The following is a 15,572-nucleotide window of genomic DNA, read 5'->3' on the forward strand; positions in this document are numbered from 1 at the left end:
CAATGGCCGGAAACACGTCAATTGAAGGTGAGTACACGAGGCACGTGAATTACCATTTACATCTAGCAAAAAAGAAATATTATCCTATAAAGAAAGAACGATTTTGTCGAAATATCTAAAAATTTAGCTAGCTATAAATCCGAAAATAATTTTGTTGGATTTCAAAATAATTATGCAAGAAATTCAAGCAAAATATTTTGATATTCCAGCAATAAGTTTGAGCGAATTATATAATTATATAATTATTTCGCTAGTTCAAAAAAATTATTTTCAGATCTATTTCTAGTTAAATTTTTAGATACTTCCATAAAACTGTTCTTTCCGTGCAGCAACGCGTAGTCGACGAAATACGAAGATATATATGTAAATTCGCAGAAATTAAAGACTGTTCGATCTGATTTCTCGTAGTGCTACATGTATTGTCTCTGGGAACAATTCGGACTGGTCGATGACAAGAGAGAGCTAAGTCTGAACGGGATGCTGACGTTTTTCCAGAGAATACCTGCCTATAGAGCCGAGGTTGAGAAAGCGATTAGCGAGTGCAAGGGGATCGGTAACTATTTGGGTATCTACTGTCCTTTTCTTTTTCGTTCGTCCCGTCGATCGATTGCGTGTGCTCGAAACTTCTGAAATTAAGTAATCCTGTTAAAATTATTACTAAAGTTTTATATTATTTAATAGCGACTTGCTTCGAAATTAAGAGGATCTGAAGCTGATATAAAAGTCCCTTACAGAAATCCAATTTAATACTAGAAGTTACATACAAGAAAAATGTTTGATATAAATATTTATTTTATTGCTATGTGATTTACGAAAATATTCCAACCAAATTTTGATTAGAAAAACAAAATTTTTAAATTGAAATAAAGTTTTTTTAAGTCAACATACCAACGAAATAAATAGTTACTATATTAAACATTTCTCTCATTGTACTTATTTTAAGTATTAAAAATACTATTGTTCGATATTGTCTCTCTGAACAATTTTAATATTCAAAATAATTATAATCTTTACCTTCTGATATTAAATTTTCATGGGGTGGAACTGATGATCCAAGAAACAGAATGATGTCTTTAATGCTTTTTAATTTCGATCGCATTAAAAAATGGAATTGCGGAAATCAAAAGATTCCTTCAAAGATATCTTTATATCTCTTCAATTTACATTTATGAAGAATTATTAAAATAAAACCTCTTCAATATTGAAAGCTTCGAACTTTTCTTTCAATAATTATCTTTTTTTTAATTCTCCGATATTTTAGTTGTTTCATTTTATTTTCGATTACACACGATCCTTCGTGTCCCGTTACGTAAAGCAATTAATAACTATAAATTACTTCTCTGTTTGCAGCAAAGGGCGATAATTGTGAATACGCGTATGCGTTCAACAAATGCTACGCGGAGCTATCTCCTAGGGTAAGTGATTTCGTATTATTTAGTCGCAATGGATTATCCTCATCTCACGCGTGATCGCAATGTACATTTCAGACTTACTATCTATTCTAATGAGCGGGACGAGGATGACAGCGTAAGAAGACCAAGAACAAAATGCTCAAGATACAATTTCGTGTCGAGATGTTTTTAAAATCACTTTCCACTTTATCATGTAACCGCTGTACATGCCGTATTGCGTAAACCGTATACGAATCTGTTGATGAAATAAAGAATTCAGCGGTCTAATCGATAATCTTGCTTCGACCATCTTGCTTCCTCCCTTAAAAAGGAATTACTTCTCTTAACAAAAATTTAATACTGGCTAATTTAAAAGCATTCAACAATAGTGTTTTTAATAATCAAAATAAATAATTAAGCACTACTTTCCAGAGAGAGAGAGAGAGAGAGAGAGAGAGAGAGAGAGAGAGAGTATTAAATTTCTGTAAGGGTCCTTCGTTGTCCTTCGTTGCATATCGCATACAAACGTGTCTTACTTTGTGAAGTGCAAATAGCTCTTGTAGAAATTATGACGTCAGAGATTCTTTTTTTTTTCCAGGAAGACCTACGATTTATATAAAGTGTCTCTATCGGATTGATTGGCAGACTTGATAAATTGATGGCGCTCTCGTTTGACAAGACCGAGTTTGATATCGCAGATTGCGGCAGTGAAACGCTCCAATTGCCGGTTGAGGTCATACTTGATGATCGAACACAACGGAAGGAGAGGTTTACAACTATGACACACTTGAAACGTTCATTCGCAAACGAGTCTTTTGTGATGATGAGAACAGAAATAGCGCCGCGAGTCGTGCGCGTGGCAAGTGGAAGAGCATTACGTATAACGCAACGCAACTCTCCCGATGAATACGAGAAAGACGTAAAAATCGTAACTATTATATCTAGGGCATTATTACACTCTCTAGAAAATGTGAGTGTGAATTTATTAATTCCTTCAGACCTGATTTTATTCAAATCTATAATGAACAAATTTTTTTAAATTTAATTCATGCACATTTTAATAAGTACTTCATAAATAATTTTTTTTTAAATTTTGATTATTTTTTCAGTATATACATTATTATATACATCAGATCTCAAATTCTAAACAGCACACAATATTTATAAAATATTTACAAAATATTTATAAATATTTATAAATATGGTTTATTTTAAATATTTTGTAAATATTTTTAAGGTCTTAGATTGCATAGATCATAAACATTTATTATAAACATTATGAAATATTTATTATAAATGCTAAGGAAATACTTAACAAGACATTATAATTCAAATAAAAAATATTACTAAACAGAAATATTTATTTGTATTTATCATAAATATTATCTTAAATATTTAGTCTATCTTTTAGTAATAGTATTTTGAATAAAGCTTTATATGAAATATTTATATAACATTTCAAAAAATGAATAATAATAAATATTTATTGTAAATATGCTGTCTAAGATAATGTCGATAGAAATAAGTAATATATTGCTGATGCCTCGTCCATTGATTGAATATCTCCCTTTTTATTTTGTACTGCCACTGTTTTCATTTTTATTTACGCATCAATGAAGTTATTATTAATATTATTATAAATATTAACATGATGTAGATTTAATATCATGAGTTTTAAACTAGTGTTAAATCCACATTACGTTAGTGTTTACATCAATCAACACGATGAAAATTATATGTATTTAAATACTGCATGGTTAAATCACATGCATATTTTTAAAGTGTAGATCTAGATTAGACATACATTAAAAAAAAAATTGAGAAATTCTACGGACGATTTAATAATCTTTGTTCGATAGTAATAAATCTTGCAGTAAAAGACGATATAACTGCAAGATTGGTTGTATATAATTTCACAACGCGAAGTTATACAACACGTAAGGTTACTACGAGTTATAATTAAAAGACTAAAACATTTCATTTGTCAGGCAGTATACAAATATCATAGTGTTTGATGTCGGACATCAATTATAGTGAATGAAATTACAGGCCGCGAAACCAGGAAGACATTATCGTACGATTGTTACTTAGGAAACAGATTCGATGCATTGTATGATTCTTAAATTAATATTACACGTTTTGTTTACCGTCATACTTTTCGCTTTACAGCCGCATATTTATACAAAATTACAAATTGCATCGGAATTCTTCGAAATAATTTTGAATCCTCAAGCTTGCCCTTTTTTTTTGAAGAATTTTTTTTGCCTGCGAGAAATAGTTTCTGCGTGCGAGATACTAATTATTTTATATATCATACAGTATATAGAAACTCACAATCAGATCTGTGAAAAAAAAATGTTTCGAAATACTTTCGAAAAATATTTTCGCGCATATGATTATGATTGACAAAATTTGCGTTCTGAATCTGATATCTTAGTTAATTTCTTAATTATTTTGATGCGATATATTCGTGTAATTTGCTCATAGCTAATTTTTATCTTTGATAGTTAATTATTATCTCCCACTTCATTGCCAGGATCTGCATAAATTCTCGATGATTCAGCACGGTCGCGCATTTAGTAATCCTAGATGGACGAATAAACATTTTTCAATTAAATCCGTATCAATTGTGTTAAATACGAGAAATGGCAAAAAAAAGCTTAATTCTCATTTGTGTCTCTATAATTCTCACGCAGCTCGTTATCGTGAGTTGTAACGAAGAAGTGAGTACGAATATGAGTTTAAATATCTACGAGAGAGATCTTTATGATCGATAATGTAATAACTTTATATAGGATATAGATTGGACTACTGTTCACGATGAATTAAGGAAAATGGCTGGAGGTTTACGAAAAAAATGTACCGGTGAGACCGGTGCGACAAACGGTATGTGCTCAGAATATCAGCATTTAATTAACGATTTCGATATTTAACTAACAAAAGAAAAGCCAATTAATATACACAACTCGTCAACTTATTCGTCAACTTATTTAAATATGTTTCATATATTTATCCCCCAATAATTCATTCGAGCAAGTGGAACAAAGTGATATTTAAGTATTCGCAAAAAATTTTCATCAAAATCCGGAAAAAAATGTTTCATATATAATTATATATAAAATTGGTATATTTTATATACAATTATATATAATTATATATAAACTATGTACATATATAATATTTCTTTTCAGGAAGTTTTTGAATTCTTTATTGAATTACGAATTGATATTTACATTATAGTTGCAGACGTTAAAAATGTGTTAAAATAATATCAAACAATCATTTTCCTACTTTCGATTTCTCGTAAATTTTTTGGAGAATTAAAGTGGGAAATAAGTATTAAAACATATTTGAAATTAGAAGAAACGTGTTTTAAATTTCCTCGTATAAAAGAAATAATCAAATCGTTTGATACTCACCAAAAATGATTTGCACTACTTTGCTGTTCTATCATTATGTCATCTATCATTATGTCATCTATCATTATGTCATCTAATAATATTAACGATTTTATTTATAGAGATGCTAGAGGAGGCAGAATTAGGCGAATTTCCGACTAAAGACAAAACATTGGGGTGTTACTTCAAATGTGTAATGGAAAAAGGGGGAGCGGTAAAAGAAATTTTGTTTTTTTGTAAAAATAGACGTATAATATAATTATTAAAATTGGATCACTAAAGCTTAAATTTCTTTTGATTAGATGAAAAAAGACGGTAAAATAAACTACAAGATCTTATCCAAGTTGATGCCGCCGGCATACAAACATATTGGAATGGAAATGCTCGATCAGTGTCGTAATATAGGCAAGTATTTGTTGAGATAAATTACGTCTAATCAGAAAAATATAAAAAAAGTACAAAAATGCAACTATTGTTCGGAACGACTGTTCTATTATTAACAAATCTATATTATAAATAATAATCTTTGCACATGAAACGTAATTAATGAAAATTATGTTATTATAATGTACAATACGTTTTATATGTGATTGTTTACGACTTTTTCAGAGGGTACTGACAAGTGCGTCATAGCCATGAACTTTAATAAATGCATGTTCAACGCAAATCCTGTGGTATGTATATAATGATTAATATCCCCGATATAATGATTCTGCATCATGTTATACATGTCTTATTGCATTTTTTTTTCCAGGCGTATTTCGTTATCTAAATATAGGTAGATGTGTAAATTTGAGCTTGGCGCGCGCGCGCGCGCGCAATATATATATTTCACAAAATAAAATACTTTAAACATTCATCCTCTATTTTTTAAATTAAATCCTTTATTTCTCGTTCTTAATTTATAGAATAAAGTAAAAGTATATTTGAAAGAGTAAAAATTGCATAATTATTTGCAAGAACATTTTTATATATAACAATTCCATGAATATAACAACAGCAATTTTTGTATGTACATCTTACTTTATATAATTTAACGGTTATATCACGATTTATTGATTATATATAGGATGCTTATGTGCATCATAGCTTATGTGTGCATGTCTCTTATATTAAACTATTACAATGATAAAGTTTCTCGATATACATACAAACAATTCATGCACGTTATATACATTTCCGATCAAACACAATTCTTTCATTAATATTCGTACGTATAAATATAATATTACACAACAAATCTAAATACACGCTAAGTATATCAAGTCTCTTTGTTTTTGACACATAAGACTGTTGTGATAGATACTATGTATAAATTACAGACAATTAGACATATAAAACAACGAACGATGTAAAATCTTTACATCTTCGATAATCTCTTGAGATCATTACAAACGAGTCTCACTGTATAAATGATGACGGTGCTAACGACGACCATACGGTTTATGTTTTCCGTGGCTTCGTCTTCCTCTTGTTAATATTCATTATTTGCTCGACTATGATATCATCCGCTCTGGGATCAATGGGAATGGCTTGGACAGGCGTTCTGGAGCTCGGCACTGGCTTGGAACGTCTCTCCAATAGCGCGTTTAACCAGACCCACAATTTTTCGCGATTAACAAACGCCAATGCGACCATCATGATGAATGGCAGCGCGATCACTGATGTCTGATTCATCTCACTCTGATCGACTTTTCGTTCTGCGTTGAACGCTAACTTGACGTATTTGAATGACGAATTCGCCTCAAAGTAGACCGGAATAGTGCGGTACTTGTGCACAGCCTGAGACAGCGATGATTCCAATTGAACGAAGTATTTCCTGCCATCGGCTTGTAACGATGGAAAATGCACCAAGAAACCGGCGTTATAAGTGCCGGTATTCTTATTAGTGGATTGCTGTACGTCCAACTTAGAGATGTGCACCGGAGAATCGGGAGCGTCCTCTCGGCACAATTTCACCTTGATCGTACGATAGTGTTCCGATTGGGTGGATGTGACATGCACCGAGACGTCTGTGCGCGAAATCGGATGAAAGGCGATCAGTCGCAAATCGTGGATGTCCTGTACTGGCTGCACCAGCTGAGAACTAGGGCTCGTGCGCTGTATATGAGCATTGCTCTCTACGTTTGACTTTAGACGGAAGGCGTAGATGCACTATAAAATTAATAAATTGTTATAAGTAAAAATTAGATCGATAAGACGTAAAATCATTTTGTTTATTGCGCAAATTATATTATTAATATAAATATTCACCGTAGGTTGGAGACCGCGGATCCTGAAGTTACCATTCTCTTCAGTCGTGGCCTCTTCTTGAAGACTGGAACAGTTCCCTTGGCCTTGAACTTCAACCAGCAAGCCAACTTCCGGTTCCCCATTCAAAGACGTGATGGAACCGTAAGCGCTATAAGCAACTCTATTACCGAATAGATTTACATTGACGGTTGCCCCTTCCACGACGTTAATCATCTTTGATGGCGGATCAAAGCGATATTCCTTCATCATAGGTCGTAGATAATATTCACCCGGTGACAACGAATTAAATATAAATTTTCCGTCTTCACCAGTTATGCTGTTCTTGCGGTAATTTTGACCGCCAGACAAAGAAAGGAGTACACCCTGAAAAATAATACAATATTATCTTTCTTTTATTTTCTGTTAGTATTTTACTGATAAAGTTACCTGCAATGAAGAATCATCAGCGTGATCAGAAACTTGCACAATAATCTCGGCCAATTTGTGCGCCAAGAATACTCCTTTAGCATCAGGCCCTGTGATTACAAAGCCCTCTTTCTCAGCTGTAACACTATAACCAAACATTTATCAATTTTACAATAATTAATTGTTATAATAATAATAAATTATTGCCAATATACCTATATTCAATTTTTCCATCCAAAGGTCCAACGCTGTAAATTCCGTCTTTTTGTGTAACTAAAGTATGAATTGGAGATTCGTCATTTTTCCCAGTTATTCGTATAGTTACACCTTCCAATGATGGAGAAATCTGTCCGGCTATAATCTAAATAATATTCTCGTTTGAGCTATGAATTCTATATGTTTAATATAGTAATAATTATCTACCTTTCCCAAATCACCGGCAAAACTTGCAATGTCATTATGACAGTCATTTACGCCGAAAACTTTCAGAGATGGTGGATTGAAGAGGAGAATGTCTGATAACGGAATGATAGTATACATATTATCTGTTTTCGCCTTAAACTCAAATTCATACTTGTATATGCCATCTTTTTTTACATATTTCAGTGGACCAATTCTATCAAAAAATATATTAATAAACAAAGATGTATATATACATTTTATATATCTCAAAAGAAATTAATAAAAATATTAATATTATTCGAATGTAAAAAAAATATGCAAAATTTTTCTCAAAACATACAATGCAACTTACATGACACTGTCATTTGCGTCTTCAATTTTTACTTTAAGATCGTTTTGCATACTTAAACTTATAATACTGCCTTTATGAGTGTGTTCAGTGGAATGCAGTAAGATCGGGGATAAATTGCTCGTATCCCAAGTGTAGGAAGAATTTTCATATATATGGCAACCTTTCGGAATAAAAGTGTATATTCCAGATTTAGGCACACAATGCCTCATGCTTCCTTTATTTAGAGGTAAAGTTATTAGTTTCGTGTTATTAGGCTCGAAATACTCCACGATTGTATCGTGAGATGATATGAAGGTGATGGAGAAGCCGGTTTGCTTAAACGGTGGTACTTCGGCGCGTTCCGACGTTATTGAGATCCTATAACTAGGATTTTCCCAGCAAAACACGTCGTTATCGATGAAAATCTCGTAATGACCAGGTAGAACGTCCGTGAATTGATACTGGCCATCTAAGTAATGGAAAACGACTTCACAGACAGAGGAGATAGTATCATATCGAATTAAACAGACATTACTGCAATAACAAATAGATACAAAGTATTTTACATATCAGTTGCTTGAAATCAAATTAACTTTCAAACTTACTGCAAACACAAGATTTAGAAAATCAGAGAATCCTTTTTATTTTACAAGACCATATTTGTTATTGCAGCTCAAATTATACTAAAAACATTTTATAATAACATTGATTAGTGTTTATGTTAGCACACCTTTAGCTTGTACTGTCTTTATCGTGACTCCATCGAGTATTTTCAAAGTAACTGAAGCTTGGCTGCAATCTGTCCCTGGTAAACAATGCACTGTTCCTGTTAACGTGGCTTTTAATTGTAAGAAGTTGACATTAATAATTGGTTGAGATGTCACATCAATTGTTTGTTGCAGTGGATAGAATCTAGAAATATAATAAAGTTTTTATAATTTATAACTACACTATACATATATATAATTTTATAAAACTTTACTATTCTGATTTATTTTTACATTCGTTACTTACTGTAAACCCTTAGTTTTTTCTTCTGTGCTCACAATTACACTCAATTGATACTTATCCGGTGCAAGATATACAGAGTACTCTCCCGTTTTCTCATTGGTGTCAAGCTCCTTATAAAACGTAGCAGCTGTGTTCTGAATGGATATTCGGCGAAAATGCAATGTCCCCTTCGCTGACAAGGTTACTTTTCCTGAAACTTTATATGCTGAAGGTACTAGCACAGGAATTTCAGGCGAGGTGGGAGATATTTTGACTGTCCTCTCGCTAAATTGTACATTTTCTGGAACAAATAGTTGTACAAATAATTCCAAAGTTAGTGAATGATTTAATTTAAAAGAAATCTTGTAAAATTTCTTATACCAGATTCTGCTTTAAGTGTATATTGGCCGGCTTTCATGTTATCTAATACATATTTTCCATTCTTATCTGTGACTGCAACTTCTTTATGTGACAAGAATATTTTTGCTCCTTGTAATGGGTTTCCATTCGTGGCGCTACGTACTAAACCGCCAACCGTAAAGCCGGTTATTTTAAAGTCTGGAGTAAGAACTACGCTGTTGTGGCTAACTTTGAAAAACAATTCCGGTGGTTGAACGTCGAATTTTGTCTGGGCACCGGCGTAGTGAGGTATAAGCTTATAATCGCCAGGCGATAGACTGGGGAATATAAATCTACCGGTATTGTCCGAAGTCACGTGGCAAAGTGGTTTCTTGGATTCAAAGTTTTTATTCACGGGAGTGGTCTCACACTTCTTGGCGATACCATTCTGTAAGATATACAAAATTATTCATTCTATAAAAATTTTTATTAAAGAATACTTTAGAATTTTTTTTGAAAAATATCAATAATACTTTGATTATCATGTGGATTTTTGTAATCGATCCTCTGGCGCCACTACTACTATTACTATTTTTTATAATATAACTTCGGTAAATTTTTTTTCATATTAAAATATTTTTTTCATATTAAAATAAAAGTCTTCAGTAAAGTTGATAGACTTCTCTAGAAAATTCACAATATATTATATAAAATGCAAAATATTCTTGGTTTAATGGTAATGGATAGCAAATGTATTCAATAAAAAAATAACAAAATTCAATAATAAAATTGAGGTGTAGCGACGCCCTAAATTCACATAAATGTGTATCCAACTGGATACGCATGATAATCAAAGCATTAAATGCCAAATACTGGTAATACGAAAATAATAAAATAAACCTTACACCGAAAAGAATGAAGGATACACCAGCCATTGGTTCATTTTCACTAGTAACTTTGCCACTAACATCATATCCTGATACTACCAAGCTGCCATCTGCGAGTTCTGTGTTTCCCTCTTGTACAATTACTTCAATTTTATTTTCTTTTATTAGCCATCTAAAAAAGATAATTGATTTTTGTCATTTTGTATCTTTTGTATCATAAAATAAATTTATTAGATATTAGACTATACACTTACTTGGAGTGATGCACAATGAGAATGTACTTTCCAGGCTGAATGGGAGTAAAATAAAATATGCCACCTTCTGCTGTTAACATCGATTTAATAGGATTTTGTTTATTATTGTCTGTATATAAAGAGATAGTAATTCCTTTAGGACCGGAGTCAGTACCTAAACTAATCACCTGAAAATAATTCATATTAATTAAATAACACACATTGAAAACATATATTAAAAATTATATTGTTAAAAATTATTAGAATTGAATCATGATTTTCAAATAAATATTTTTATATATAATATTCATAATAGGAGAAAATTTATTACTCACACGACCTGTAATACCAAATCCTTTGAACGTAAAGTTAATATCTTTTCCCTGACTGCAGTCATCCGTAACACCATCTACGTTTAATATTACTTCTGTGGGCTCAAAACTCCAACCTCTAGGAGGTTCTACCTGATATATTAATTATTAATTTTACATTTTATAAACTTTTCAACAATGTCAATTAACAGAAGCTAATTAATTTTATAAATTAATAAAAAAATGACAATCTTATTCCTTTCAAAACAAGAAAAAAGATTTCTTTTAAAAGTAAAAATAAACTTACATTTATATTATGTGTAATAAACAAATTTTTTTAAATATAAATAAATAAATTTTATAAATCTTTTTCAGTATTTTATTACGTATTATATTGTAAATAAAATACAGTATTTTATGAATTTGTTGACAATGCTAATTAATAGAAGCTACTAATTTTACAAATGTTATATATTAATAAACAATCTTATTATTAAATCTTATTAATAAACAATCCCATTCAAAACAAGTAAATGTAAATAAATTTACACTTTCATATTAACACATAATAAACAAATTTCATGAAATTTCTTGTATATCGAATGTCATTTATTATTTAATTACTGGCAATGATGGTGCATCTTTCAGGCTTACCTTTAAAACATATTCGCCTTTATCATACAGAGGTAGAAAATAGTAACCAGTGTTAGGCGCGCCTTCAGTATGATCCTTTAGACTACCAGTCTTCGTGTACCTGATAAATTTATCTCATAAAATTCTGACATTCAGTTAGCATTTATTAGGATGTAGTTGATGTAGCAATTAGGTAACCTCTCGTCCAGTTAAATACTCACAGTTTCACGTGTACCTTCCTGAAATCGATGTCGGTATGACTTTTCAGGAAGCCGCCGCATCCCAGGATATCTTGAGTGATAGAGCTGGCGATGAGACCCGTCAGGCAAGCAAAGAAAACAAGACATCGTTCAGTCAAATCCATATCACTTATCGCTGTTGTCCGCCGTCTGCTAAGCTGTGCTAAAGGTGCCATTAGGCTGTATTTTCATGCAGACGCTCGACGCTCATTTCCAGTGTCAAAACAGGTCATGTGATCAAAATTGCTTGATATTCGTCAATTTTGATCACATGACTTGTTTTAATGCTGAAAATAAGCGTTGAGTGTCTGCATGAAAAAGCAGCCTTAACCGAGGTTCATTATCTCTTTCTAATTCTTGAATTAGAATTAGAATATTGAATATGTATTAATTTTATGATTTATTAATTTAGTAGATGTATTTATGCATTTAGAACTCAATAATACTCGATTTTTTCTCGAATTTTCTTTAAAATTGTGATTTCAGTGTTATCATTAAAGTTTTATCAACAGAGATGATAATTGTAGAAAAAAAATTATAATTTTTCTGTATATATAGGATATTATAACTTTATAAATATGCACATTTATTTAACATTTATATAATAAAAAATCATGAATTTAATATTGCATAAGTTAAACTTTTATGTTAATAATAGCAAATTTATATCAATTATCGATAATGTTAACGTTCTTCAAATATCTCCGGACCCTTTTCATACCGCCGAAAATTTGTCCAGGGTTGACGGTCTTTAATAGTATCTCGTCGGTGACTCTACTGTCAATAGATCAGAGCATTCGGAGTTTTGGAGCATAGTGAAATAAATCCACCATGGCGCCGCCGGTGAAATCACGGTGCGCGTGCGCGCGCAAATTCCTCCGGTAAATATCGGCTTTTCAGTAATTCAGTCATTCAGTCTGGAGTTTCTGTCCGTATCGACCTGCTGCTAGAGACAAGAGTCGTTAAATAAAGAAGTCTCGAGTTTCGGACTGGCTCATCTCCGGATTCTGCAAGTAGAACGGAGTGTGTGGATATGTATTTATTTCCAAAAGGTAATGTTGAACTTCTTTTGTGATTATTCAATACATGTTCGCTGTAATTCTAATGTTATTTTAAAACGCATTTCAATTAGGGAGACGATAATACAATTACTGGGAATTTCATTTAAAACTGATCGGTTTGTTTACCTGCTGCTGTCTGCTGTGAATCCGCTAATCGAATATTCGCAAGTGATAAGCTCGCCATTTGCAAATGCAATAACGCGCAATACCGCATAAGAATTTTTTTGTAAACTTGTACGAGCTGACAGTTATTTAATCTCACCAAGGAAGTGTCTCGTAAGTAAGGGGATCGATTTGAAAGTTCATTCTTTAATAAACCTGTTTTATAGACCGGTTCTTTTTACTGTGAGGTCGTTACTTTTGATAATTTCAAAGATTTGAAGCTTTGAAGCTTTGAAGCTTTTTGAAGTTAACTAACAACAAGACATCCCAGTGACTAGACATATGTCTAGATATTTACATAAATTTTATTTGTTTATATGATTATTAGTCTCAAATGCTTTTTAAAATAATTTTTTAATACAATTAAATTATTGTAACAAAAAACCTCTTATGTTACAGTTATGTTGTTAGACAAGAAATTATTAATAATTGTGTTACTGTCAGATGATGCTTCTCAGTTATATTGTATATGAAAATGTATAGTATACTTAATAATGTACATTACAGAATATTCATATGCAATATTTTTCAAGAATTAGGATCTTACAAATCCTGAATACAAACATTTGCTGTTCACTTATGCGTTTAGTTGCTATTAATTGATGGATTATTTCCTACAGAAAGGATATTGATATTCCACGGTTGAAAATGGTGAAAGTAGCGCTATGGATTACATGCAGACTCGACAATATCGAGGAACTGAAGCCATCGGGGTCCGAGTTCAGATGGTGCCTCAAGTTCATTTGTTGTAACTGCAGTAATAAATCAGAGAAGTGGAACTATATCTCCCTGGACGAGTCAGTGCCATTGCAACGGGGCAGCGGGGTGTCCAATTTTGTATGCAAGTGCAAGTTCTGCCAACGAGAGAATTCTGTGACGATAATCGAGGATTCAATTAAGTCCTTCACCGAGGACGACCAGGGAAAGTTTAAGAGTATCGTTGTATTTGACTGCCGGGGTGTGGAACCAGATAATTTTTCCGCGGGAGAAGGATGGATAGCCAAGGCTGTGAATGGTGGCAAGGAATTCACTGATGTAGATTTGAGCGAGGGCGAATGGGAGGACTATTGCGACAAGATTATGGAACCTGTTGGAATATACGAGTTTCAGCATATGTTCCAGAGGGTCAAGTGAAATCGTGTTTGGAAGATATATCTGCCTGCCGCGCATTTTAGTCATCAAAATTTTATAACAGATAACGGATTTTCCTGCTAATTAACGAAAAAGTGACACGTGTCTGTTACGTGTAAATATGTAAAGATATGCATTACAGTCTTTCATGTCCCTTTCACTTCTTGTGCACAGATTGTTAATATATAAAATAATATAAAACTATACAGAATTGTTAGATTCCTTATCAAAAGAATAATTTAACTCAGATTTCATTCATCATATAATAGTTGATAATAATTTTGTTAGACCTCATGAAAAAATATCTTACTTAGACTTAAAATTTAAGAGAATATTGTTATACACACATACGTACGACAAATGTCATTTTTCTTTACACATGTTTGTGTAAAGAAGCTATTATACAATTTGCTATATGATAAGAATTATTGCTTTGTAATAAACATATAGTCATTTTGTAATTTGGAATATCTCTTCTTTGTATAGAAATATACATCCTCTGGCGATGGGATAATATTTTTACGCGCACAGAAATGTTTTCGAGATCCTCTCTCATCAAGGCAAAGAGTAAAAGCAGTACCAATCCAACGACATAATATAATTTATTCATAATCATATAAAAAACCATTTTATTTCATAAATGGCTTGGTACACAAGAGATGTCGTTTGCAACAATAATTCCACTTTGCCTCCTAGCACGTTCGGAGTTGCCGATCCATACCCTGCGTGAATAATCGAGTGACTAGTGTCGTTTTACGGCAAGGGCGATGCTCGGAAAAGCCATGCGACTCACCGATTCGCGAATCGATCCGGACAACTTGCCTCTCCTCCGTCACCGTGACAAACTGCATTCTTGGAATGTCGATGCGATCGCATAAAAATCATCGAACTTATGACAACGACGCACTAATCTCGCCTTACGATTATAAAAAATTAAAATATTCCTTGATTAAAAAATTATGTTATATACAGTGTCTTCATTTTTTTTTGACGTATAAAACTCTCGAACAACTTTCCACTTAACGATACTCGGCGTATCGCGCAAAGACTTTCGCTTACGATCGGAGTAACTCTCGCAGTTCTGTCTCCACAATAAGCTATGAAAAAATCACGATGAATTACGACTGAAAAGAAATCATAGAGACAATATTTGTGACAATAAATCACAAATTTGAAAGAAACGAAGAGAGGAAGAAACAAATGTATAACTTCGTTTACTTGACGATTGCCTAATGCACTAATGCTACGCTATATTTGTCTAATGCTTTCGTTTACTATGCTTCCTAATATCTAACACAAATAAATATATCGCGTGCGCATTACAATCCGCCGTTCCCGGAGAATCTTTAACGTATTGAATCACATGTAAGTAACCGCTAAAAATTTTTAATTTAACAATCGATAAC

The 15,572-nt window shown here is 32.3% G+C and overlaps 4 protein-coding genes across 5 annotated transcripts in view; 3 read left to right on the top strand and 1 right to left on the bottom strand.

The window, feature by feature from the left end:
• Nucleotides 1-1,686, top strand: part of LOC108694348 (general odorant-binding protein 69a-like) — a 3,635-nt gene extending 1,949 nt beyond the window's left edge. The window contains exons 3-6 of the mRNA XM_018203774.1: nt 1-27; nt 409-565; nt 1,351-1,415; nt 1,488-1,686. The exon at nt 1-27 is cut by the window's left edge and continues 4 nt beyond it. Coding sequence (XP_018059263.1) covers nt 1-27; nt 409-565; nt 1,351-1,415; nt 1,488-1,505 — 267 coding nt within the window. The 3' untranslated portion in view covers nt 1,506-1,686. The remainder of the gene's footprint in view (nt 28-408; nt 566-1,350; nt 1,416-1,487) is intronic.
• A 2,345-nt stretch (nt 1,687-4,031) lies between these two features.
• LOC108694471 lies at nt 4,032-5,636 on the top strand. The gene is made up of 6 exons (XM_018204005.1): nt 4,032-4,114; nt 4,187-4,277; nt 4,912-5,003; nt 5,092-5,194; nt 5,399-5,463; nt 5,544-5,636. Exons 1-6 carry the CDS (start codon nt 4,037-4,039, stop codon nt 5,559-5,561), a joined length of 447 nt encoding a protein of 148 aa, XP_018059494.1. The 5' UTR covers nt 4,032-4,036; the 3' UTR covers nt 5,562-5,636.
• Nucleotides 5,637-5,655: 19 nt separating this feature from the next.
• Nucleotides 5,656-11,959, bottom strand: LOC108694469 (nodal modulator 3). Its single transcript, XM_018204002.1, has 14 exons — nt 11,795-11,959; nt 11,595-11,694; nt 10,965-11,093; nt 10,651-10,817; nt 10,415-10,568; nt 9,552-9,957; nt 9,195-9,471; nt 8,911-9,092; nt 8,202-8,649; nt 7,871-8,063; nt 7,663-7,808; nt 7,469-7,592; nt 7,043-7,405; nt 5,656-6,943 (listed from the first exon to the last, which is right to left on the bottom strand). Exons 1-14 carry the CDS (start codon nt 11,935-11,937, stop codon nt 6,233-6,235), a joined length of 3,543 nt encoding a protein of 1,180 aa, XP_018059491.1. The 5' UTR covers nt 11,938-11,959; the 3' UTR covers nt 5,656-6,232.
• Nucleotides 11,960-12,668: 709 nt separating this feature from the next.
• Nucleotides 12,669-15,315, top strand: LOC108694470 (UPF0587 protein C1orf123 homolog). Of its 2 annotated transcripts, XM_018204003.1 has the most exons (3): nt 12,669-12,864; nt 12,945-13,149; nt 13,656-15,315. In XM_018204003.1, exon 3 carries the CDS (start codon nt 13,684-13,686, stop codon nt 14,167-14,169), a length of 486 nt encoding a protein of 161 aa, XP_018059492.1. In that variant the 5' UTR covers nt 12,669-12,864; nt 12,945-13,149; nt 13,656-13,683; the 3' UTR covers nt 14,170-15,315. The 2 variants fall into 2 exon arrangements, with proteins under 2 accessions (XP_018059492.1, XP_018059493.1); XM_018204004.1 differs by lacking the exon at nt 12,945-13,149.
• Nucleotides 15,316-15,572: the final 257 nt, after the last annotated feature.

This window comes from Atta colombica, unplaced genomic scaffold (assembly GCF_001594045.1).
Source record: "Atta colombica isolate Treedump-2 unplaced genomic scaffold, Acol1.0 scaffold12, whole genome shotgun sequence".
Classification (NCBI taxonomy): Eukaryota; Metazoa; Arthropoda; class Insecta; order Hymenoptera; family Formicidae; genus Atta; species Atta colombica.

Bases quoted from the DNA above. Each gene is read 5' to 3' on its own strand.
- LOC108694471 (XM_018204005.1), top strand. From the start codon at position 4,037: ATGGCAAAAAAAAGCTTAATTCTCATTTGTGTCTCTATAATTCTCACG. The intron at 4,278-4,911 runs GTATGTGCTCAG...TTTTATTTATAG, and splicing joins TGAGACCGGTGCGACAAACG to AGATGCTAGAGGAGGCAGAA. The intron at 5,004-5,091 runs GTAAAAGAAATT...TCTTTTGATTAG, and splicing joins TAATGGAAAAAGGGGGAGCG to ATGAAAAAAGACGGTAAAAT.
- LOC108694469 (XM_018204002.1), bottom strand. From the start codon at position 11,937: ATGGATTTGACTGAACGATGTCTTGTTTTCTTTGCTTGCCTGACGGGT. The intron at 9,093-9,194 runs GTAAGTAACGAA...TTATATTTCTAG, and splicing joins GAAAAAACTAAGGGTTTACA to ATTCTATCCACTGCAACAAA. The intron at 7,809-7,870 runs GTAGATAATTAT...AATATTATTTAG, and splicing joins TTGCCGGTGATTTGGGAAAG to ATTATAGCCGGACAGATTTC.
- LOC108694470 (XM_018204003.1), top strand. From the start codon at position 13,684: ATGGTGAAAGTAGCGCTATGGATTACATGCAGACTCGACAATATCGAG.